The sequence below is a fragment of the Moschus berezovskii genome, chromosome 18 (assembly GCF_049115385.1).
Source record: "Moschus berezovskii isolate FMDL1 chromosome 18, NW_MosBer_1.0, whole genome shotgun sequence".
NCBI classification, from domain to species: Eukaryota; Metazoa; Chordata; class Mammalia; order Artiodactyla; family Moschidae; genus Moschus; species Moschus berezovskii.
Genome location: NC_142477.1, coordinates 51,036,622 through 51,063,398, shown reverse-complemented (window position 1 = coordinate 51,063,398; position 26,777 = coordinate 51,036,622). Strand labels below are relative to the sequence as shown.

General features: G+C 38.4%; 1 protein-coding gene across 1 annotated transcript in view; it reads right to left on the bottom strand.

The window, feature by feature from the left end:
- The window catches only part of ITGA1 (integrin subunit alpha 1), a 176,077-nt gene that overhangs the window by 46,506 nt on the left and 102,794 nt on the right, over window positions 1-26,777 (bottom strand). Inside the window, exons 9-14 of the mRNA XM_088827682.1 lie at window positions 18,552-18,717; window positions 15,014-15,087; window positions 13,921-14,065; window positions 6,409-6,551; window positions 2,252-2,395; window positions 870-1,127 (exon numbers count right to left, since the gene is read on the bottom strand). Of these exons, the coding sequence (XP_088683808.1) occupies window positions 870-1,127; window positions 2,252-2,395; window positions 6,409-6,551; window positions 13,921-14,065; window positions 15,014-15,087; window positions 18,552-18,717 (930 nt within the window). The remainder of the gene's footprint in view (window positions 1-869; window positions 1,128-2,251; window positions 2,396-6,408; window positions 6,552-13,920; window positions 14,066-15,013; window positions 15,088-18,551; window positions 18,718-26,777) is intronic.

Here is a 26,777-nt window from a genome sequence, read left to right as displayed (position 1 = left end):
AAATTCTTTTACTTTTGTAATACATAAAACACTTCTGTAAATGGACATTTTTCTCATGTAGGAAAAAGTTCTAATTTATATATTAGGCTCTAATTCATAGAGTCATTAGCTGACAATAAATTTAAATCAAGAACAACAGAAATCCCCTGCAGGTTAAACTTATTCAGATTTTTTTCCAAGATGGATTACTTGGTAGAAAATTATAAACCTTCAGAAGTCCAAATTTATTTTTATGAAAATATACCAATTTAATTCATAAATATAAACTTAATATGATTTTATTATAAAAACATGAATATAAAAACAATTTCTTCTCCTTTATTGGCTAAATCATACAATTATTATTCTGTACCCTCTGTTTAGGGTCACACACAGTGTAGTTGGTAAATAGCATCATTAAAAAGTGCTCTTTTGTTTTGCTTTTTTACCATTTCAAAAGATCAAGTCAATTGTAAAGCAATTATCCTTCAATTGAAAAAAAGATCAAGCCATGAAGACAAGGCATATAACAACAGAAAAGAAAAACTAGACAAAACAATAAAATATTCAATACAAGTAATTCTATTATGAAGAAAACTTAGAAATTTAGTTTCCCAAGAATCAGAAGAAAAAATTAAATAGTTCGTGAAGCAAGACAGGTGATGCCTGGTATTGAACCCATTTACCAATTAAGGGCAAGAATCACAGGATTATAAATACATGAATAATATAATAAACCAATGGTTTCTCAATGACTAATAAAATTTTAAAAACCCCATACATTGCTACTGACTGTATGACTATATACCATTACTGTATTTTGGTAACATCCACGCCTGTTACACTAAAATGATAAATAAATGAAGGAATCTGTAGGTTTCGCTTCTTACTTGTGCAAACTCTTCCCTTATAGACCTGCCACTTCCGTGATAAATGTACACAGCTCCTCCGTGATCATCTTCCAGGGGCGCTCCAATCACGACGTCATTAAATCCATCAAGGTTGAGATCTTTCACAGCAGCAATAGCTGTTCCAAAACGAGCCCCACATGGCTCATTTTTGTTTTCCTTTGTGCATGAGTTGTGCTTCAGAGATGAACAACAAGTCTGCTTAATGGGTTCCAGGCTCATTTGATATTCAAACCTTGTCTGGAAGAAAGATAAACAGAATCCTTATGAATTTCTGTCATAATTACAGCAGAGTAAAGTTTTAAAGTATGTACTAAATCAGTGCTATTAAAAACCATTTGTACCTGAAGGGTAAAGTTTGCAAAATTTCTTAAGAAGTGTGTGTGTCTGAGAGCAAAGGTAGAAATTTCCACGAACAGATTGTAGGAGTGTAGACAAGGATGTACTGAGGATTTTAATGGATTCTCTTTTTAATGTAATCAAGTGAGTATATAATTCAACAGCAGCTTTTTAAAGCTGAAGACCTGAATTTTTAAATTCTCAATTTGTGTCACTATCCTTTCTTTATCCATTATTGTGCTTTTTGGAAAAGTCTCTCATATTCTTCCCTATAAAGGACAGAAATAATGAACAGGAACACAGTTTCTTGGGAAAAAGGGAAAAACAGTACAGGACCAAAAAAATGTTGACAGGAGGAATCAAAAAGATGATAGGGAGAAAGATCCATAATTTATGATTTAAAATAATTAAATGGGAAAGACTAACAATTTAACAAGCTAAATAGATATATCCCAACTCTGCTGTAAACAGCAAAAATTCTTCTAATGAAGAAGTCAAGAATTATTTCACTTAGCAAATGATGTCTGAAGCGAGGATCAGAAAAAAATCTCATTGCAGCTGAGTGAAGTATTCCAAAGACCACAGCAGTTTGTTCAGTGTTTGGTGTGACTGCCATAACATTCACTAACTTCTCTGCTGTCTTTCCTCGCTCCTCCCTTTACACACACGTGTGTGCCCATACGGAGTCTCACAGAGCTTGAACTGTTAATGTGAGCCACTCCTAGACCAGAGCTCACAAATGGTTGCCCTGCGAAGTTAGCAAGTTAGTGGAATTTAGTGAAATTTATTTATCTTTATTCTATATACTCTTAATAAAGTTCACATTTATAAGCATAAAATATCTGTTTGAGTTATTTTGCTACAATTCTAAATGTTCATTTAGAGGCTGAGGGGTTAGTAAGGTAGATTGGCCCTGAACGCTTCTTTGTTCCTTTTGCCAAGGTGAGTGAAAAATTAGAACATTATTAACTGAAATTTTAAGAAACAAAGAGATTTTCCTGAATTTCTACGAAAGTAACCATTACCTGATTCAGAGCATAGACATACACTTTTCCTTGTTCTTCCTTCTCTCTTCCCATGAACATGGGAGCCCCGACTAGAAGAATGTCAGTATTAGAATCTTTATCAATGTCAATTGTCGTTAAAACACTTCCAAAGTAGGAACCGATCTAGGACAAAGACAAAACAGAACAAAACAGTCTGATAAACATTAGAACTTCTCTAGGAAACTAAAAACCTGCATTTCTCTTATACCAATCGAGAAGAGTATCTGGGATTCAGATGACAGAGGAAATGAAATATACAAATTGATGCTACCTGAGAGCTCTTAATTGGTTCTGCATGAAGTTAATGAATATTAGTCAGTTCCATCCAGGAGGATGACCAGCTGTCATATTAGAGTCTGTAGCTTGAGAATAAGAGTAAGGATTTTCTTTGGATTTTTACCCTAACTTCTCTTCTGCACAAATTAGAAAAGACCAGTAAGAATACAACAATTTTTTAAATGAAATGAACAATACAGGGCATTTCCCAGAAGCTTCAGTATATGCTTAAATACAGTAAGATGAAAATATAAACTGAAATACACCACAAGGAGCTGAATTGTCTTAGAACACTGGGGCAGCATATTTTACCTTAGAATCTTAGAAGACTGTCTACTTGACAGAATGGCTAAGTCTTGTCTCAGCAGCCATGGGAGATCAGTTCAGTTCAGTTCAGTTGCTCAGTTGTGTCCAACTCTCCGCGACCCCATGAATCACAGCACGCCAGGCCTCCCTGTCCATCACCGACTCCCGGAGTACACTCAAACTCATGTCCACAGAGTCGGTGATGCCATCCAGCCATCTCATTCTCTGTCGTCCCCTTCTCCTCCCGCCCCCAACCTTTCCCAGCATCAGAGTCTTTTCCAGTGAGTCAACTCGTCGCATGAGGTGGCCAAAGTATTGCAGTTTCAGCTTTAGCATCAGTCCTTCCAATGAACACCCAGGATTGATCTCCTTTAGAATGGACTGGTTGGATCTCCTTGCAGTTCAAGGAACTCTCAAGAGTCTTCTCCAACACCACAGTTCAAAAGCATCGATTCTTTGGCGATCAGCTTTCTTCACAGTCCAACTCTCACATCCATACATGACCACGGGAAAAACCATTGCCTTGACTAGACGGACCTTGGTTGGCAAAGTAATGTCTCTGCTTTTTAATATACTATCAAGGTTGGTCATAACTTTCCTTCCAAGGAGCAAGCGTCTTTTAATTTCCCGGCTGCAATCAGCATCTGCAGTGATTCTGGAGCCCAAAAAAATAGTCTGACACTGTTTCCACTGTTTTTCCATCTATTTCCCATGAAGTGATGGGACCAGATGCCATGATCTTTGTTTTCTGAATGCCATGGGAGATAGAGGAATATAAAAGGATTGCTGGGGGACCATGGTCTAGCAGGATAATATGTTCTCTTTAATGACAGGAATGAGTTTTAGGGAAATCCAAGGTACTTGTGCTTCGCTAAATGTAATAACTTTCCCAAATATTGACCTGTATTTGAAATTTGATGCTCTTATAATTTTCTCTTTGAAACTTCCTGTCTTGGCCTCCATGATGTTACTTTTGCTCTCCCGGTTCTACCACTATATCATAGATCACCCTTTCATTTTGACGACTCCTTTCTCTCCTTCCATCCCCTAGATTGTGACCTCCCTTAAGTTCATACCTGCAATTATTCTATTCCCTTAGATAACCAATCCTTCCCTAACAATCCCCACTATCTTAACTGGCAAATTTCACTCCATCCTCTGCAAGACCCCCAATTCTACATTTTTACACATTGCTAGACATTTAGACAGTTGCTAGATGCTGATTTTTTGAATGTCCTTTTCTCAAAGGCTTATGAAGGGTTTAAAAAGAATTTGCTTTTCAGATTGAATTAATTGCAAATATAACTAAAATTTTTTAAGATCTGACAATATTGGCCCTTCATTCTTACATGGCAATAGACATCTAGAGTTGAGCAGGGGCTAAGCCACAAGCTGCCCAGGCCTTGGCTCCCACTTCCTGTTGTCTTCTGCCCAGCAACTTTTCATTGGCTCTACCTTTCTGCCACCTGCAACCATTTGAATTTGTGCTCATTGTTATAGAAAACATGTCTAAAAACAAATACCACTAAAAAAAAGAAATTAAATTACTTGAGTTGCTGACATTTTAATCATTGTGCCTTCTTTCTCCCAGACTTGAAACTCAAATTTTTCATGATTTATATCATTTGTGATACTCTCCTCAAATGCTCATTAGTATTTTTTTTTTACAAATTTTACATTTCCTGTCTTTTAGACAATTAATAGAGTGATAACAGATCTAAGGGGCTTCCCTGGTGGCTTAGTGGTAAAGAATCTGCCTGCATTGCAGGAGATGCAGGAGATGTGGGTTTGATCACTGGGTCAGGAATATTCCCTGGAAAAGGAAATAATGCATTCCAGTATTTTTGCCTGGGAAATCCCATGGACAGAGGAGAGTGACTACCTATAGTCCATGGGATCACAAAGAGTTGCACATGACTGAGCAACTGAGCATGCAAGTAAACAGACCTAAGATGTCATCCAAGTGATTTATTTTACAATCTAGTCAATTCTTCCTTATTTATGTCTGCCACATCCCTTCCTTTTCCACTTTTATTGTTGATCTATCATTTCAGGTTCTTTCCACCTCATCCTTGACCTCCAACAAGAGCCTTGTTTTTACTGTTGATGCATTTTCTGATTATGGGCAAACGGCTAATAACACCCTCTCACCTGCTAAATGAGAATCTGACCTTTGGCTTACTCTAACTGTGTAATATGATGAGAGAAGGATTTCAGCTACAACACTTAGCAACATTGAGTGTGGTGACAAAACCTCTGATTGGGATGTTGTATTTAGGCTGGGGGGAATGATAAGTACTTGATAGAAATAATATATTTTGGGCTTCCTAGAAAGCAGTGACTCTTGAAACTTCATGTCTTTACCAAGACCCAGGGAAGCTATGTCTATGGTGCTAGTAGAAAAGACCTTGCTTCCTATAGGGCTTTAAAGCCAGGGCAGCAACTGTACCTGCTTGAAGCATCTGTCTCTTGGCACCTCAGCTGAACCATTTGCTGGATGCCTGTCAGGGTTTGTGCAGGAGAGGGAGGCTGGCACTGCCCCGCCCTTCTGAGTATTTTGTGTGTGTGTGTGGGGGGCAGGTAAACTAGAGAGTTGGAATATTTAGTGAAGCTCAAGAATGCCTCCATCCCATGAGGAATGTAGAATAAAACTAATATAATCTCATTCTAGAATACTTGGAAAATGCAGAAAACTATGAAAAAAAGGAATAAAAATTACTTCAGTTCAGTTCAGTCGCTCAGTCATGTCCGACTCTTTGCGACCTCATGAATCACATCACAACTCCCAGAGTTCACTCAAAATCATGTCCATCGAGTCGGTGATGCCATCCAGCCATCTCATTCTCTGTCGTCCCCTTCTCCTCCTGCCCCCAATCCCTCCCAGCATCAGTCTTTTCACAGTTTAATAATAACCAACAATAGCATAGCTGTTCCTTTCAATTAAAAAATATTTATATATAGTTATGTTTGCATATTGCATATATAATTTTTCTTAAATTACTTTTACTATTCAATATTATCAAAAGAGAACTCTTGGATTTTACATGTTACAAATTATTTCCCATCACCTCCAGAAGATGTGAATTCTTTACCACTCAAAACCTCACACAATTGGGACCTACTTTTTTTTTTTTAGCTGGCTCTTTCTGCCTATCTACATTGTCTTTCCTCTAGACTAGCCTACATTTCATCTCCTAGGAAGACTTTCTGTACCAATCCTAGCTTATGGCTCTTTCCATCTTCTGAATTTCCATCTGTGGCACTGGCACTTCCATACTTCTTACTGTCTGAGATTCCTTTTGCATTTATTTATACATCTGTATCTACATCAGTATCTATTTTTCTTACCTCTGTCTCCATCCAGCTGAAATTTTCCTGATGCCAAAGATGCAGATAAGTGTACATACGTCCAAGAAACCCAACACAAGACCCTATATACCATGGATGTTGAATATGGGTGTGCTGTTTTTTAAAAAGTTTAGGACAACAGATAATTCAAGTTACACAGGAAGAATATGAATGGATTAATTTAAAACAACAAGCTTGAAGCTTACCTGTTCTCCATTGAGTGTCTGGAGAATCCTGATGTCTTTGCCCTCCATCCTGTAGATGACAACCTGGCCTGTATGATTGTACCTTGGCTGTCCAGCAATGTAGAGCACATCTCCAGGAATAGTTGCAGAGTTTACTGTGTAACCTAACAAAAGAGAGATGCCAGATATACTTGTGGGCCCCTTAGAGTCTGAGTGGGATAAATTAATCTATTTTAAATGGCTGGGAGAATCATTTTTATATGTTTATATGGATGTCTCTTTTTTCGAAAATAAATGTTTTCTTTAATGCAGGTAAATTTTTGTTGGTTAGAGCTTTTAGTTTGTTCCCTGATTATCTACCACAGTTGCTTCATTCTGAAATGTATTTTCCTCCAAACCTTAGATTTTCACTGTTGAAAGACACAAATGATATAAAAATGACAGAAAAACACACATACATACACACACATACACAACTCTAATAATCTCAATTTCCTCTTTGGTAATAAACCAACTGTATTTCATTTGGATGCATGTGTTTATGCTATGCTGCTACTAAGTCACTTCAGTCGTGTCTGACTCTGTGTGACCCCATAGATGGAAGCCCACCAGGCTCCCCCTTCCCTGGGATTCTCCAGGCAAGAACACTGGAATGGGTTGCCATTTCCTTCTCCAATGTGTGAAAGTGAAAAGTGAAAGTGAAGTCGCTCAATTGTGTCCGACCCTTAGCGACCCCATGGACTGCAAGCTACCAGGCTCCTCCATCCATGGGATTTTCTAGGCAAGAGTACTGGAGTGGCTTGCCATTGCCTTCTCCGGTGTTTATGCTATAGAAATTGATAATTTTATACAGTTGGAATCATAGTAAATGTAATCCTTTTCTGTATCATTGTCTAGGTTTTTAACTATAATTTTAAGTGGCTGAAGCTTATTTATCTGAATTAAAGTGTAAATGCCTTGTGTTTATACCTCAGGACCATTTCCTGATGAAATGGTGGAATTTACGTGGTTTTTACTTTTTTGGCATAACACTTAAGTCTGCAAAGACATCTTTGAGCACTTACTTTTTTTCTTTCTTTTGGACTTTTTTGATGACAAATTTCAAGGAATAGATTACCAGATCAAATTTTTAATGGTTCCTATAACATCTGACAAATTGTTTCCAGAATATTTGTACTAATTCATTCCATGAACAGCCATTGGAGAGGATAGTTTCACCAAAATTTCACAAAGATTAGGTATATAATTATTTAAAATTGTGGATGCTCTAATAAATGTTAAGCAATATACCTTGCCATGATTTAAATTTTCATTTGTTTGATTAAAAGTGAGCTTGAATAACTATCTCTCATGTTTAATCACTCCTCTTTTTAACTGAGCTTTCATGCCCTTTAAAATTTTAAAGTCTTTAAGACTGATTATTATTAATTTTGAATGAAGAATTAGATTTATTGTTTGTATGTCTAGAGAACAGAGCTAAACAAATAGATATAAATTACCATGTGCAGATTTCAACTCTATTGAAGGAAGAAATGTTCTAATAACCAGTGCTGGCCACCACTGGAGTAGAAGGCAGATTATTTTTCCAAATGCCACAGCATAGCATTCCTTACTGAGAAAAAGATTATATTGATAATTTACTTACCAAGTATTTTACCATAATAGTTTCACTTTCTTCCAAAACTTTAAGAGAGAAACAGAGGTTTTGTATTCAAATACATTTATTTTTACAAATGCTAGTGGAACACAACTCCTCAGCCATATTTTCTTTTGTAAATACTTTTCTTACTTTAAAATTTACTTAATTTCATTGCATCATCTTAGAACTTTAAAAAAAATTACTATACATAATAGACTGTATTCTTTTCCAGACATGTAATGTATTATGTTTTTGTTACTAACCACAATATTGCTTAGAAAATAAAAACTTTAGGGTAATGTTTATATAAAAATAAAATGGAAAAGAACAATGTGCAAAAGAAAGTTTATTTTATTTCATGCAGCTCTATTAGAAATATTAAGAAGGGAGTGGGGCGAGAGTGCTGGTACACATGGATTTTTTATTTTGCAATTTCAGAGCTATGAATGCAAACTGGTAAAACAACCTTTAAAAAATAAGTTGAAAATTATATTTGAGGCTGGAGTTTTGTTATTATCTAGTTGACTTTGTTTTTTTTTTTATTTTTTATTCCCCCAGTTCCATTTTTCTTCCTCAAGATTGCTTTGGCTATTCGAGGTTTTTTGTATTTCCATACAAATTGTGAGATTATTTGTTCTAGTTCTGTGAAAAATATCTTTGGTAGCTTGATAGGGATTGCATTGAATGTATAAATTATTTTGGGTAGTATATTCATTTTTACAATATTTATTCTTCCAATCCATGAACATGGTATATTTCTCCATCTATTAGTGTCCTCTTTGATTGCTTTCAGTAGTGTTTTATAGTTTTCTATGTACAAGTCTTTTGTTTCCTTAGGTAGATATATTCCTAAGTATTTAATTCTTTTCGTTGCAACAGTGAATGGAATAGTTTCCTTGATTTCTCTATTTTCTCATTATTAGTGTATAGGAATGCAAGTGATTTCTGTGTGTTGATTTTATATCCTGCAACGTTACTGTAATCATTGATTAGCTCTAGTAGTTTTCTGGTAGAGTCTCTAGGGTTTTCTGTGTAGAGGATCATGTCATCAGCAAACATGTCATCAGCGAACATAAACTAAACTATTAGCTGAAACCTTCACAGGGACAGTAACAACCCAGGCAGGTATTCCTGGCTGAAGCTTGGGCGTCTAAAAACAATAACAAGAGAGCAAGAAGGAGGACTCAGTAAAGTCTAATTTTAGTGCAAGGAAAACCATTATAAAGATTTAAAAGTTTATACCACTTTCTGAAAAAGAAAGGCACAGAACTGCAGAGAAAGGAAAAGTGATGACAGAGCTCTGTGTGTGGATTTATGAAGAGTAAATCCTGTCAGTTCTCATGATTCACTTCTTGGGAAATGTGCTAGAATCAGGTGAGGTACTGGGAAACACAGGATCTGCCTTGATTTCATGTGTTTGCCTCAAGTTTTTACCTTTCCTCTTCAATCAGTCTGGTGTGATTAGAAATCAGCAAACTGTGGTGGGGGAGGCAGGGAACAGGATCTTGCCTGTATTCTCACCAGCAGGGCCGCTTGCTCAGTGCATATTGGCAAAAGGCAGTTGCTGGGTTACAGAAAGATGGGTGCATAACTGTCCTGAGGGAGGTTCCGTGGCTGGTTCCCGCTGCTTTCTGATCATTATTGGTTACTATAAGATTTTTTAATAGATTGTCTACCTCTTACTTACCTTCCTTCAGAATTTTCATAGTCCAACAACTTTCAATCCACACAGATTGGAAGAACACATTCAAACTCTTCTTAATGTGTAACCCACACAAGGAAACATATTGAAACCTTAATTTTAGATTTAGAATAATATTTGGGGGAAAAGCCATTTTTCTCCCTTGATCTCTTTCTGAGTGCTTTTCCATTTTGAAAGAAATCTTACATATATTAGACTTCATACTGACAAAATATCTAAAGCACTAACCTGTGACTAAGCTAATAAAAAGATTAAAAAAAAATCTTTGAAACAAACAAAAAAATCATCTTATCACACTGTCAACAATATACCCCCAAATTTCCATTTCTGGGCAAAGAGGAGTCATATATTATAAATATGTGGTCAGGAGTGAAGGTTCCTATTTTTTTTTTTTGCTTGCAGCAGTATCTTTCAGTCTTGAATTCTCCAAGTCTGCTTTAAGCAAACCATTAACCCAAGGTTTTTGAGAATAGTAGATTTAGAGTTCTTTAAGGTTTCTGGTTTTAAAATAATTTAATCATATAATCACTCAGAATACTAAAAATACTATAGTTTTATTTATCAAATAAAGTTATTATTTAATATATTATTAAATGTGGTGTTAATGTGTGAACTTCCTTAGAGTAGTGACAATGTCATTCACATCTTTGAGGATGTCAATATCTTTGTGCAGAATATCTTTAATTTTGTACCTGTTCACTACTAATTAGTAGTAGTATTAATATCAGCTACTCTTAGTAGCTATATAATATACTTGTATTAGTTTTCTATTACTGCTGTAACAAATTATGACAAACTTCATGGCTTAACACATCACGATTTTATTATCTTATACAGTCAGAAATCAGCCCTAGGTCTCCCTGGGCTAAAATCATGGTGTTGGTAGGGCTGGGTTCCTTCAGATGCTACAGAGAAGAATCCATTTTCTTGCCCATTGTGGCTTCTAGAGACCACTCACATTCCTTGGCTTTTGGCACCCATTTTCCATTTTTAAAGCAAATAATATTAATCTCTCTGACCATTTTTCTATGGTTCTGTCTCTCCCTGTCCACATCCAGGAAAGCTTTTCTGATTTTAAAATCTTATAATGAGATTGGGGCCAACCTGGTTCCCAGGCTAATCTCTCATGTCAAGATCCTTAACTTAATCACATCTGCAAAGTCCCTTTTGTCACATAAGAGCTAAGTCTGGGGATTAGGACATGGACATCTTTGGGGTCTATATTCTGCCTATCATAATACTAATAAGAGAAATAATAATACAACAATAGATAACACCTATTGAGGGTCAACTATCTGTCACAACACTAAGCACCTTACAGGGATTATTTATGCTTATATTCATAACAATGCAAATGTTATATACCTGTGTATATAAATTATTTTTTATAAATAAGAAAATCAAGGCTTTGAGGAATAAAGTAATTCGTCTAAAGTGATAACCAGGGGCAGAATCAGAAAACAAACTCAAGACTCCTATGACCTCAGAGTATCTCTGTCCTGTCTGACTGCATACCTAGTGCCACAACCACTTCAAGTCACTTCAAGTATGACGGGATCAGCAGCTTTATAATTTTTATTTTTATGTGCATGATGTTCCATCAAGTGGATTTACCATTTACTTCACTATTCTCATAGTTTTGAACATTTAGGATATGTCATTTTCCTCAATATTATAAGTAACAATACAATGAAAACAACCATTCTCTTGGCATTCTTAAATAACTGATTTTCTCTTTAGGCTAGATCCTCAAAAGTGAAATTTCTAAGTCATTATGGTGTAAACATTTTTATGAGAACAAATGTTCTCCAATTCTTCTATCTAGGATGGAAAGAAACCTCATGTTAAACTGGTTCTAGATTTCAAGGTATTTTACATATTAATAGAACAATCTCAAAGACTCATAGGACATGAAGAACCTTTCAGTTCAGTTCAGTCGCTCAGTCGTGTCCGACTCTTTGCGACCCCATGAATCACAGCACGCCAGGCCTCCCTGTCCATCACCAACTCCCGGAGTTCACTCAAACTCATGTCCATCGACTCGGTGATGCCATCCAGCCATCTCATTCTCTGTCGTCCCCTTCTCCTCCCGCCCCCAATCCTTCCCAGCATCAGAGTCTTTTCCAGTGAGTCAACTTGTCACATGAGGTGGCCAAAGTATTGGAGTTTCAGCTTTAGCATCAGTCCCTCCAATGAACACCCAGGATTGATCTCCTTTAGAATGGACTGGTTGGAACTCCTTGAACTCCAAGGGACTCTCAAGAGTCTTCTCCAGCACCACAGTTCAAAAGCATCAATTCTTCGGCGATCAGCTTTCTTCACAGTCCAACTCTCACATCCATACATGAAGAACTGTGAGAAACCATCTAACCTAACCTCCTGTCCTCTTTTTAGGTATTCTGTCTCATAGCTCATATTATACTACTAGTGACTGGTTGGTTCTGTATTGTCTCTTATCCAAAACAATAAGCTTCATCAATGCAGGAATAAATTCCCCTTATTTACCCTGTTACCCTTAATTTGACACACTGCAGGCACTTATTATTTGTAAGTGTTTTCTTGATCAGCCCAGAATCAGCATTTTGGTATGGTGAAATGAACACTGGAATAAGAATAACAAAACCTAGATTCCAGTTTCAGATTTGCCACAGTTAACCGTGATATAATATTTCTAGTACTCAGTTTCTTAACTTGGCAAATTAGACGTGTACCAATTGCTTTCTAAGATCTCTTTTAATGTTAAAACTGAATACGAATTTTAATACCAACCCCTCTATTTTACATCACAATCCTTCAAGTATTTAAAAGACATGCAGTGTACACTGTTTTCTAACCACCATTTTTTTCAGGTTTGGTGGGGAGAGGGATGGGTAGATGGGGATTGTTTTCAGATTTATAGCTTTTAGATAATATTTTACTGGTGATTCTAGTTTGGCATATTCTTTTAGAATGTGTGATGCTTAGGACAAAGCTTAGAGTATTCTAGCTGCTCTCTGACTAAGGCAGAATGAAATAGGACATTTATGAGAAATAGACTAGACTTCTGTTAGTGCAGTTCAACAACATGTCTTAAGGGGATTTAGCACTCATATTATACCTGCTGCTAACTGTTATATATTTTTAATTACCAAAACTCCTCAGACTCTTTATTCTTCTTAAATTCTGTTGCCTCTACAGCTTTAATACATGCCCTTGAATAAAAAGATGTACAGATGTGCCAGTAAAGACAGAAGAGAAATGCTCCCCAAATATTTTTTGAGTGAATAGAGAGAGCTTGGAAACCATATCCTGAGGGTCCTGTCCATCCTGCATGTGTTAGTCGCTCAGTCGTGTCTGACTCTTTGGGACCCCATGGACTGTAGCCCACCAGGCTCCTCTGTCCATGAATTCTCCAGGCAAGAATACTGGAGTGGGGATATTGCCTTCTCCAGGGGATCTTCCCAACCCAGGGATCAAATCTGGGTCTCCTGCATTGCAGGTGGATTCTGTACCATCTGAGCCACCAGGGAAGCCCTTCCATCCTAGGCCCTCCCAACTGCTTACTGAGATAGACCAGTGATGGAAGAGTCCCCTGGTATCCCCCAGACAGCTCCCAGCATGGCACGAATTCAGAATAAAGTGACACCAGACATACACCTCCTCATTCCAGGCAAGTCTTTGGAAAATCATTACATTACTGGGCTTTAGTTCAATATGTATCTGATTGTCAGCAAAGGTATTAAAGAAGAAGTCATGTGACATAACAAGTAAAATGTTTACCTTCCAAAATTAGGGCCCATCGTGAGAAACAATGATAAAAAATATTTAAGAGAATACGGGAGTCTGGGCTTCAGGGTAGCCTGAGTCAAGGTTTCTTTTTCTACCTTTGCTTCCTGTTCACTGGGTCTGAAGCATTTGGTGACATTAACAAGAATACCAGACACAGAGAGACCTCAAAAAGCGTGAATTTCAGCCCAAATCCCTCCCTGTGTAGATAGTCCTTCTGAGAAAAGCCCCTCATATTCTATTATTTTGACTAAGGTTACTCAGAGGCCTGGAAACTTTCATGGGTCCTATAAAATATCTAACTCGTAGAAGTGATCTCTTTTACAAAGTCCGCCTATATAAGTATAAGCAAATAATGCTAAAAATTAAAATAAACACAAAACTTCTCTAAAAAACCAACTTTTTATCAATTACATCCCAACTTTACCTAAATAAGAAGCAAGAGGTTCATTCTTCTTTGTGGACTCAACATTAAAGGTTGTGTTCTGGGGAATTACGCTTTGATCAGCCTTCTGCATGACGACTGTTCCATTCCAATCATAGGCTCCTACTGCTCCAAGCATGACCCAGTCCTGATATCCAAATAGAGAAAACAATGATATTTAACAAAAATAGTAAATATAAACACGTACATAGCGTTAATAATATGATAAGTACTGTTCAAAGTGCTTTACATACATTAAACCATAAAATCGTCCCAAAAGCCCCCTGGGCTAGATTACATTATTACCACCCCCATTCTACAGAAGAGGAAACTGAGGCAGAATAAGGAAATTTCCCTAGGTTATACACTACAATTGCACCCTGAAATGTTGATATTCCTGTGCAGTGACCATGGTATTAGCACCTTTTCTTCCATCTATTATAAAGAATGTATTTTCTAATCTTGTCTTTTTGCTTTATGGCTGTTAAGAATTCTAAGTCTTGAACATGGACTACTAGTAAGACCCTTGAATACTTTGACACTGAGAAAAAGATACATATCTTTAGCAAATACGTTAAATTTTTTTATTTTGTTAGATGTATAATTACAGAAGGCAGACCTCAAGCTGATTCATGATTATCAGTACAGTGTAGTGAGCTGTGTGTGTGATAACATGTTTTCCTAACAAGAAGCCTGTGAAATGCTGTTTCCTTTTTTTAAAAATTATTACTACTAGTAACATTATTTTTTCTTATTAAGAGTTTTCTTTTCCATGTCCATTTTTAAAGTCTTTATTGAATTTGTTATGAGGTGCTTCTGTTTTATGTTTTGTTTTTTTGGGTGTGAGGCATGTGAGATCTTCTTGACCAGGGATCAAATCCGTACCCCCTGCACTGGAAGGCAAAGTCTTAACCATTGGCCCACCAGGGAAGTCCCCTCTTCCCTATTTGGATTATAAACGACATGGTCTGAATAACTGCTCGTGCCATGAACTGCAACTTGCATCTGTAATGCTGATGTCTCAGTGTTGACTTTGAGAAAGGAAATCTAAAAAAAAAAAAAAAAAAAGATGTTTTCTACCAAGTGGTCAATGTACCTGTGAATAATGAGCACTGAAGCCGGTCTGAGACATTTCCATCTCAAAAGATGCTGCCGATTGGTCAACTGTCGCTGTAACAGAGGAAGAGAGTCGCCTTTAGCACACTACTGATTGGCAGAAGACAGACCTAGCACCATCTGTGGTTGTGACCAACCAGAACTTCTAGCATCTCTAGAGCATTTTCAGCATAAAGATTTCTCAACCCCAAAATTCCTAGGCAGGGCTGGGTAGAGGGCTGAGAGGGTTAGCATGAGGGCTGTGTCTCACATTCCTGACTGTTAGTTTCCCCACCCTTGTTGGAGGGGCTAAGAGGTCTCTAGTCATGCTTCTGTTCTTAAACTGTCTATGTTGGAGCCTATGGAGCTTGGGATTAATATGGTTGAAAGCTCTGTATCACACCCTCAGGCCCTGGGTATCCTCCTAAGATTAGGCTAAACTTACTAAAATGTCAGAGGGCTAATAACATTTGATTCACATATTTAAAGAGGTTTCTTGATTCTACCAGCCTCATTGTATTTCCTGTGGTATATCCTCTCAGAATTCCACTGTTTGATAAGGGGTTTAGGGACTCTGGTTTGTATTTGCCCTGATGTCTGACTGTGGGTGTCACTCACAAATCAGGAGGGGTCTTTCTGACAGGACTCCAGGCCACATGCCATTTGACCACACATTTTTTAAAGATCCTGTACCCATTTTGAAGCTCTTTACTGAAACACAGAAACAATCCAGAGCATTCTTTGGGAGTATGCTGCTCTCAAAATATTCACCAAGCCAAAGCCACACCCTCCTAAGGGGATTAAGGGAATGCGGATTTATTGGCTTTTAGGAGGGAATTACTGATTTATTTGGCCTTGCTGATAAGTTAAAAATAGCACATGATTTTTTAAAAGTCAATCTTCTCTTTCACTGAGGTATGAGAGCAATCAAATTTGTGAACTCAAACTTATTTACTAGTTCTTTTACCTGCATAAAGTTGTTAACAAATATATCAGTAATTGCCTTTTAAAGGACTAGATTACATAGAGAAATCAATCAAGAATTCAACTATATCATTTTACTCTCACATACAAATTGTCCTCTAATTTAAATGACTAAAATGCATTTTAACTTTAACTTGAAACTTTATTTTGGTTTCACAATGGTGTAAGGTACTTTACAATTTATCTCTGCAAGATCAAAGAATGAAGTAGTGGGGACCTACATATTTCCAGCACCTTCCCCTGCTGCTGTTCTGTTTACAACTGAGAACAGACAGAAGGAAGTTCTGTGAAATTCTGCCTGCTCAGTCTTCATCCTGGTGAAGCACATCATATATCCCTGAACTTGTCAACTTCTCCCTGGACTTGTTCATGGGTGTGGTTGTACATTTTTCCCAAGGGCTTGATAGGAAAAGGGGACATTAGTTGACCCATTTTCTTGGGGCTGGCGTGTTCACCTCACTAGCAGGCACTGTCCTTTGTCCTATCAACAAAGATAGATATTGGTAAGAAATGGAGATTTCCCAAGTAACAAGGAAAGGTAGCCCTTTAGGATCTTGTTATGAAAAAAATTAGAAGCAAGCTAGTAAAAACACTGCTTTTGGTTAGCCCTGGAAGTATAATGATAAAGATATGGGAAACATTTTTTAACCTGAGGAGTTCCTTATAAGATGATTTCTTTTTTAAATATGGAGATGCTTCTTGGAGTATGTAGCTACTCCAACGTATAATCTTTAACTCATGGTGTGGTTAGGTTAGAAAGTACCTGAAAATGTCATTTAAGGCAGATGAATCCCTCCTCCATCCAATACCTCATATAGGCTTCATTCCTACACATCTTAGGTTATATTTACTTACTAACTTAAGATGAGATTTAGAAATGTATTATAACTATATTATATAGTTAGACTGTATTATGCTCAACTAAGTAATTTTTCTTTTAAATGATATTTGCAGATTGGTCCATATTATTAAAAACATGGTCCATGTTTTAACCTGGTTCATGTTATTAAAAACTGAACATGCACAAAGGACTTGGAAAACCTAACATAGTTTCTTAAGGCCAGCCAAAGTCATAATCCAGCATATTATTAGTAAATGATACTTGGATAGCTGTTGTGACACCAAGGCCACTTAAAAGTGAGTTGTACACAAAACACAGGAGAGTCGAGTTCATTAGAAGCAGTTGTGACTTTAGACTAATAAGGTGAGTGTTCTGTTTCTAAAGGCACAGGGTAAAAAAGCCAGGGCAGAAGGAAACCAGAAAATTCAGTCTGGGTGGGCTGTAGATCCCCATCATCTCTGAAACAAACTTCCTCCTTATTGGTTGCAGTCCAGTCATGAAATCAACAGGGTGAGTCATAATCACATTTTTTTAAAAAATTGAAAGATAATCGAGTAGAATGGAAGTGATGAAACTATCAGAGTGCATCACATATAATAAGGGTTTCGGGGAAAAATTTTTTTTTATATGTATACATACGTGTGCACTGGGTCACAAAGCAAAATGTATTGATTTTCATGAGTCACTATCAAAAAAACTTTGAAAGCCATGACCCTAAACTGTCTTCCTTCCTTTCACTGCTTTTAAATATTCTCCGTCCGTCACTTTCCCCAGCCGCTTAATGCTCAGTTAAAACGGTTGACAGGTTTTCAGTGATGTCTCTTTCTCATTTTGTCTATTTCCCATTAACAGGTCATGTCAGGGAGACAGAGGAGGTGCTTGTAAGTTTCTGTGTTTAAGGTGAGAAACAACAGTTCAGTCCTCACAAGGATAGAGTCAACAGGATTCAGACGGAGCAGAACAGAACAGTTTGGAGGTTTCTCATCCTAGGTTGAGAAACAAAGACACGTTCTCTGACTCTCCAGATCATCAGAGAATGTGAGCAAGAGACTTTTTCCAGTGTGCCTGGAATAAAAATTCTGAAGACTTTTTTTTTTCCTCAGGGAAGATCTAGTTCCAAAGTCATTTGTTCCTTGACATCTGTACCTCAGGCAGAGGAGGGAATGCCATGACTTGTTATTCCCAATAGCCAGTTGCCATTGAAAAATCAAAGTAAAAATTTACAAAGAAGTAGCATGACTCAGACGAAGACAGTGAACCAATGTTTCGCTGCCATCTTGAGGAAGAGCTCCATTAAGACCATGCAAAAGGGCAAGGAGCAAAACTGAGAAAATAAATGAATGAAGGCGATGTTGTATAAGAATTGTCCCACAGAAGCCCAAAATGAAAAATACAAACAAAACTTGAGCTAGTGTCTCCACTTTCTAAACTTGTGTCACAGAAAAGGAATAAAACACAGGGGCACATTTTTGTTTTTGTGTGTCTGTCGGACTAGTGTCTTCATCTGGCCCTCACATCAGTACTGCCATGCCCTTACAAACAGAGCTGCCAGCAGACACGGTGCTATAGGACAGGTTTATAGAAAAAGGGCATTGTTCCATGGTGGCTACTGTACACAGTAAAAACACATTAGCCATGTGGTAAAAATAAATACAAAAACCCATTGAGTTTGAATTGCAGACAGAATATTCAGGCTTATGAAAAAAAGTCATACCTTCCAGGGCAAAGATTCTTTCTCCCAGAGCTTCAACAATAGTCACTAGTGCCAATTCATCGGAGACATTGAAGAAATGCTTTTCAGTGGGTTCACTTGCTATTGATTTTATTTCCTCCACAAATTTTTCAGTGCTCAAGTTTCCTCGGTTATAGCTGCCAAGAATCTAAGTCATCAAAAACAGCAAGAATATCTTTTAAATTCTAGATGTTAAACAAGAATCTCAGCATTTTGTCAATAAGCAAGGAAGTATATATTAGTATATACTTCCTTGTTTAGTAGCTAAGTTGTGTCTAAATCTTTTGCAACCCCATGGACAGTAGCACTCCAGGTTCCTCTGTTCTTGGGGTTTTCCAGGCAAGAAAACTGGAGTGGGTTGCCATTCCCTTCTTCAGGGGATCTTCCTGACCCGGGGATTCTTTACTGTTGATCCACCAGGGAAGCTCATATAGTACTGTGGTATAATGCAAGTTTTATGTACTTCCACATTCTTAGAAGGGTAATTTTCAGAATCTGTAGATTCTTTAATATTAATTGTTTTATATTAATTCTCTAATATATATTGTAATTGCTGTAGAAAAATATAAAGAGTAATTCTGTATGCTTACCGAAGTTTCTTCTCTGCCATTCCTGTGTCTCTCTTTATTAACAGCTATATCTTTAAAACCTGATAGTTCAAAAGTAATGTTACAGTTTCTGAGTGTCTCTGATATTATTCCAGTGACATCACCATTTGCTGGCAAAAGCTACAGCCAGTGAATTGCTTGATCTCAAACAGGCAAGACTTCCTGAAACTCTTACCAAGGGGAAGTCAGACATGTATATTTTTTAAACAGATGTTGGACTAAGTAGTAATCTAACTTGGCAATCTAGAAAATAAACAATTGGGACATTCCTGTTTGAAACAAAATGCTTAAGACAGGGACATTCTTTTTAACAGAGAAGAGACAGAGGCAGGAATTATCTGCTATAGTTAACTGTAATTATTTAGATTTTCTATCAGGTTTTCTCAAACATTTAGTTTAAAATTTTTTAAAGTAAGGTTTATTGAGATATAATTTATATACAATAAAAATCACCCTCTTTAGATGTACAATTCTATGAATTTTGACAAACCTACACAGTTGTGTTCCTACCACACTGAGATTAGACTATTTCCATCACTCCAAAAAGTTGCCTCTTACCCCTGTGTAGTCAGTCTCCTCTTCCTTCTAACTCTGTGCAAACACTGATCAATTTTCTGTCCTTACAGCTTTGGTTTTTCCAGAATGTTAATGGAAAGGAATCAAATATTATGTTGCCTTTTGTGTCTGGGTTCTTTCTTTTTGCATAAAGCTTTCGAGAGTCATCCATGTAATCACATGTATCATAATTCAGTGACTCTACTGCAAGGAGATCCAACCAGTCCATTCTAAAGGAGATCAATCCTGGGTGTTCATTGGAAGGACAGATGCTAAAGCTGAAACTCCAATACTTTGGCCACCTCATGCGACAAGTTGACTCACTGGAAAAGACTCTGATGCTGGGAAAGGCTGGGGGTGGGAGGAGAAGGGGACGACAGAGAATGAGATGGCTGGATGCATCACTGACTTGATGGACATGAGTTTGGGTGAACTCTGGGAGTTGGTGATGGACAGGGAGGCCTGGTGTGCTATGATTCACGGGGTCGCAAAGAGTCGGACACGACTGAGCGACTGAACTGAACTGAACTGTCTAGATATACAAGTCATTTGTTGAGGACATCCGGGTAGTTTTAAGTTTCAAGTGATTATGAATAAAGCTGCTCTAAGTATTTGTGCTTAGAAATACTGTTTTCTTCTTGAGTAAAGACCTAGGGATGAAGGTGCTGTGTTCTACAATAAAAGCATATTTAACTTTATAAGAAACTGCCAAAATATTTACCAGAACAACTGTTCCATTTTTCCATTTCACCTTTCCCACCAGTAACGTGTGAGAGACTCAGTTGCTTTGCATCCATGACAATTACCAATTACAATTACAGTTCAGTTCAGTTCAGTCGCTCAGTCGTGTCCGACTCTCCGCGACCCCATGAATCACAGCACGCCAGGCCTCCCTGTCCATCACCAACTCCCAGAGTTCACCCAAACTCATGTCCACAGAGTCAGTGATGCCATCTAGCCATCTCATTCTCTGTCGTCCCCTTCTCCTCCCACCCCCAACCTTTCCTAGCATCAGAATCTTTTCCAGTGAGTCAACTCGTCGCATGAGGTGGCCAAAATATTACAGTTTCAGCTTTAGCATCAGTCCTTCCAATGAACACCCAGGATTGATCTCCTTTAGAATGGACTGGTTGGATCTCCTTGCAGTCCAAGGGACTTTCAAGAGTCTTCTCCAACACCACAGTTCAAAAGCATCAATTCTTTGGCGATCAGCTTTCTTCACAGTCCAACTCTCACATCCATACATGACCATGGGAAAAACCATAGCCTTGACTAGATGAACCTTTGTTGGCAAAGTAATGTCTCTGCTTTTTAATATACTATCTAGGTTGGTCATAACTTTCCTTCCAAGGAGTAAGCGTCTTTTAATTTCATGGCTGCAATCAGCATCTGCAGTGATTTTGGAGCCCAAAAAAATAAAGTCTGACACTGTTTCCACTGTTTTTCCATGTATTTCCCATGAAGTGATGGGACCAGATGCCATGATCTTTGTTTTCTGAATGTTGAGCTTCAAGCCAACCTTTTCACTCTCCTCTTTCACTTTCATCAAGAGGCTTTTGAGTTCAATTACAACTACTTGGTAATTGGCATCACCAAGTTTTTTCATTTCTTCCAGTTTTAGCAATTCTATTGGTGTGTAGGGGCTTCCTTGATGGCTCAATAGTAAAGAATCTGCCTCCTACTGCAGGCAACGCTGGCTTGATCCCTTGGTTGGGAAGATCCCCTGGAGAAGGAAATGGCAACCCACTCCAGTATTCTTGACTGGCAAATCCCTTGGACAGAGGAGCCTGGAGTGCTACTGTCCATGGAGTCGCCAAGAGCATCAGACAGGACTTAGCAACTCAACACCAACAACAACATGTGGGTGAATACAACTGTCAGAACTCATCAGATTGTTTACTTTGTGCACAGTATTCACACTGAAATTTTGCACTCTATGTGCTTTATCAATTTTGAAATGTAATGATCTATAATGTCATGCAATGATATGGATGAATCTTTACAATTTAATACTCAGGTTTAAAAGTTTTAAAATATTGTATGTTTTAGCTTTTATAAAGTTAAAAACAAGAAAACCTTTTCCAAATTAATTTTTTTCCCAGATATGCACAGTTACCAAGGACTATTTAGAAAAAAAAGATCAAGAGATAGTCAGTATAGGATTTGGGCTGATGGTTACCAGGTGGAGGAAGGCAGGTGGTAAGCTGTCAGAGGACCAAACTAGCTCTTGATTTGGGTAGTACATTCATGGTTATTACAACGTTATTAAAATAAGTCTGCAGGTACAATTATAGAACAAAGTGGGCCATGCTTTGGCAATGATGAGAATGTCTCGGGAACCAAAGTTCATGATTCATTTGGTTCTGTGCTCCTGAAATCCAAAATGCAAAGGTAACACTCATGAGCTCTGTACTATTGCTTCATTTTTGTTTTTTTTTTTTTTTAGAATATCCGACTCCTTGGGGAGAAGAAGAATTATGACCTTAATGACCAGGAAGTTACCAGAATTTTCTAGCTTCACTTTATCTTTAAACAGCAGACATGGATTTGTCTGGCATCATTAACAACAGAGACCTCCATGGTGCTTCCAGAGTCCTGTTGCAGAGAAGAGTTGAGTCTCCAACTTCAGCTCGGCATCGAGGACTGGGTGGATCTTGGACAAGTAGGCAGGTGGGCACAGGTGGAGGCATCCGTCTGGCTGCCCGGCCCCTGCCTCCCCTCCTCTGAACACACGGCTCCCCGCCCTCTCCTCAGCTGCTTGCTCGCAGCTTCCACGTGTATTTCCTGACTGTTAGGTTTAGAATGTTAGATTTAAAAACTGACTTTTATTAAGATGGATATAGCTTTGCACTCGTAGAAAGAAAATAACTAAAATGATTGTTTTAAGTGTTGTTGTTTATGATCTTCGACATACTTGTTTATTTGTATCATAAAATGCATAACCATATATTTCAACAACTGAATTGCTCTAATGTACCCTAAATGTTAATGTGAGAAACGAAGTTGGGTACCAAGTAAGCAGGCAGGCAGTGTATCATAGGTTCTCAAATTTTCCTTCCTAGTGAGAAGAGGGTGGGGGCTTTATTGCTGCTTCTTTCCCCATGCTGGAGGGGCCCAGAGGGAGTACTACACATCTGTACCCCGGGGGCTTCCTGTGCTCCAGGACCACCAGGGTGTTTCTCCAGTTCCCTTGTCAGTTACCTAGCCCCTACACCTGCAAAATATCCTTGGAGGCAAAATGCCTTACTGTCTGTAACTAAGTCTGAGCTGCTTTGAAGAAATCACACTATTTAGGAAAACCAGAGCTAGCTCTAAGGTAAATGGGCAAACTATGGGTGTAGCTTTTTTGACTTTTAAAATTATTCTTGACTACTCTGTCCAGATTTATGGAGGAGCTTTCAAATTGCACCAGAACACAAAAACTTAGCTCCTGCTTATTTGGCTGAAGAGCAAATGCCAAATATCAGAAGTGGTCTACATTTTAACAGAGACCACTAGTGCTTTTCCCACTTTGGGCTGCTTGATGGGTAAGAGAATGAAATGGAAACGTAGCAGAGAGTTGGTCAAATGCTCTTCCTACAGTGGGTGTCTCACCGCAGCTGGGCGTACATGCCCCAGAGTAAGGATGGAAAAGGCAGAGTCTCTGAGGTCCAGAGCATTTATTACATCCATGGTGTGGGTTTCAGGATCTCTGGGCCTGCTCAACACCTCATTCTCCACTTGGTCTTCTCTGGACACATTGGCAGACCTCTCTTTTTGCTGGCAGTTTTGCTATGCGTGAATTTCTTTTAGATTTATAACAATTCTGTACTGTGTGAAGCCCTCCAAGTCCCCATTGATTTACCTGATTTTTCCTGTGATTGTCTTACCTCCTTGGTTCCTATTTAACATATTTTAGATTTACTATTGAATTGACACGTTAGCTTCCATTTCACTTATAAACTGATGTAGTTAAAGATACACATAAAACAATGTCTTGAACTATACATGATTGAGGCTCTTAGTTGCAATGGAAGTGTTATCAGATATTTCGTGCTCTATGTCACAGGACAGAGACAAGTGGGTAAAGTTCAATGCGGAAGATGCCCAAGTAACAAACTTAAAGAATAAAAATAAAACGTATAAATGTAATATGGCAGCATATATTTAGAAGGAAATATAAGAAGAAAATTCCCACAGAAATTATAAGACAAAAGAATTCTCACAGAATTCACAGGGATTACTGTGACTTGCAGCTAATTTGAACTATTTTGCATCACAGAATAAAAATGAAAACAGAGAGAAATGTATTTTGGTCCTTTACCCAAGGATCTGGTAGCTGGTAAAAACATTCTTTTCTATGAATCAGAAGAGACACAAAATAATACTTATAAAGTACTCCTGTTCACTTAATATGTCAAGCCCAAGCATTTGGTATTCTGCTAATATTTACCTGGAATAGACAGTCAGAATTGATGCTCCCTTGAGGCGGATGTGTCAAATGTAAAGTAGAAAGCTCATTTACATGTAGCACAGTGCCTTTTGTGTGCCAATGAAAGAAATTCTAAGATATTTTCTAACTTCCTTACTTTCATTTGAATGCTGCAGGTGATACAATTTTACAGCCATTATAATCCCCGCCATCATCATTTAAGATTAGAATCTGAATATAAAGCAGGCTCCTGCTAGTAATGTCTAATATTCTCAAGTGACAGAATAGAGACCAAGCAGTAGGGTCCTCTAACCAGCTCAGCACGCTCGCCAAATCTGAGTGTTTCACAGGAAGTGTTTGCAGTTTTATCAGAGTGCTTATCTTTTCAGTAGTCAATCTTTTTTGAGTGGTGATCTGCCCCCAAACACATCTCTGTGGTGTTCAGGATCAAATGGTGAGGGGAAAAAAGATGGAGAAGGAGGAAGAGTCCAGGCAATAACAGGCCTAGACCCCCAAGAATATTTGATCTTATTGTGAATAGGTGTGGAGAAATCCCTGAAACCTTTCCATGTGAATACACAAGGAGAAGAAGTAAAAGAGCTGTCTTATTTCCTAGTTTGGTATAAATTAAAAAATACATATTAGGTTCACTTGGAAAATATATGAATTGGGAAAATAACAAATAATTGTTGCTAAACTGAAATTTTCCTATACTTTTTGTTTATACCATTTCAAAGAGCAATTTGATGCTAATTCATTGGTTAAAATGGGGAAGAGACTCATGATTTTATGGTTCTCCAGGAAGATTAATGCAATCATGAGACCTCTTTTTGACCAGATAAGAGACAAAATGTGAATTATCAACCGAGGATCCAACAAAGGGAAACAGATTTAAGGGCAAAAAATACTGAATATGCAGTCAGGTACAATATAAGAGTGATATAAAATTCACTTAAAATTAAGAAATAATGAAATGATAGATACTTTAATTTCCACTGAAGTTTTCCTAATGTTAATGCTGCTGATGATTAATTCAGCTCATAGTCTGCATCTGTGGTAACTGCAATGCTAGACTATATCCTCTGGGAGGAAACTGAGCACATGATGGCATCTCTGGTACCCGGTTGTGTGGGACAAACTGGGCATGTGCTAGCTTTGCATACTAAAGAGACCAGGCATAGTCTCTATACTTGTGGACAGTACCTCTGACTGAAGACTGGGCCATGAGGAATTATCCTCAACCCTGGAAAAGATCAAAATAGCTGTAGTGTAGGAGGAAACAGACAGAACAGGCTCCATCTTGAAAGCAGGACTGCATCTTGGGACGGACTGTGGACTTTGAGCTATATGCCCAGTATCTATGGAAATGACATACCAACTGGAAAACCAGACCTCCTGGATGGAAGAGCCCCAGGGCTCATACCTAGACTCTCCATTGCCTAAAAGAATACCCTATTTATCTGTGTAACCAAATAGAATCATAAATTCTATTATGCTTATTGGGGTATGACCACAAGCCTATTGATAATTGTCCACTGTTAACCACCTAGGCTTAAGGCATATGAATCACGGGTTAACTTTGATTGTATCTTTCTTTTCTTTTGTTCAGACTAGTTTCAGGGAATTTGGGGAGGTGGGTTTGGGCACGGTACACTTAGGGTATATAAGGTTTTCACAAAAACTGGTTGGGGTCCTTGGCTAAGAGGAGACTCTGCCTTGGGCCTGCCCGTGTAATAAACTGCACTTCACTATCTGCATCGTCCTTCTGAGTGAGTTTGTTTCCCGGAACGTGTGGCTACAACATTTGGTGCACAGGCCAGGAAACTCCTCACTTTGAGGAGACAGGTTGCATTTGAGGCCACCCCGAGGCTTTGTGGCTTGAATCTCCTAGAGCGGGGAAGGTGCCTCGCCCCTCTGGAAGAATTCAGCATTTCAACGCCCGGTTTCTTCGCTTTGGCAGGTAGTGAACGGCAGCAGGGGACCTGAGTGCTCAGGTGAGGAGGAACCCACCCGTCAGGGTGGAAGAGGGGGCCTGATCACCCCCCTGGGAGGGACTAGAAGGGGCAGGGACCCACAGGGGCTTGGAATAGACAGGCAGCAATTGCTTGGTACCCAGGTTCACAAGCGTGTTAGGGCTTAGGAAGGAAATTTGTGAATGTCATTTAGGAGGTGGTATCCATGCCATCTTAGGGAAAATTATTACCAAGCAATCGCCAGGGCATTGTTAGGAGAAGAAGCTTGGTCTTTGTGTGTTCATATTCTGCCCTCCCCAAGGAGGTGTCCTTGCTGTCCTTGTTTCATTCGCTGTGAAACTCTTGACCCCCTCGGAATTGTCAGGCTAGAAGGCGGGGGATACCTAAGTGAATACGGATAGGCTTTTCTGAAGATGACCTGGGATGTAGGATATATTTAACCCATCTGTGTTTTCATCTGCACCTGAGCAAACCCACCAAGGCAGAACGGACTTTAACAGTTAAGGGAGAAACGGTCTTAGACCACGTGGTATTCTGGTTCGACTGTGCCAAGTGGCAGGTGAAGACACGCTGATCCCCCTTCTCCCTCTGGGATCTGGCAGGTAAGGCTCTTCTCACCCCAATTAAGAAGGAGGCAGAATGGCAATATAAGTGTTTCATT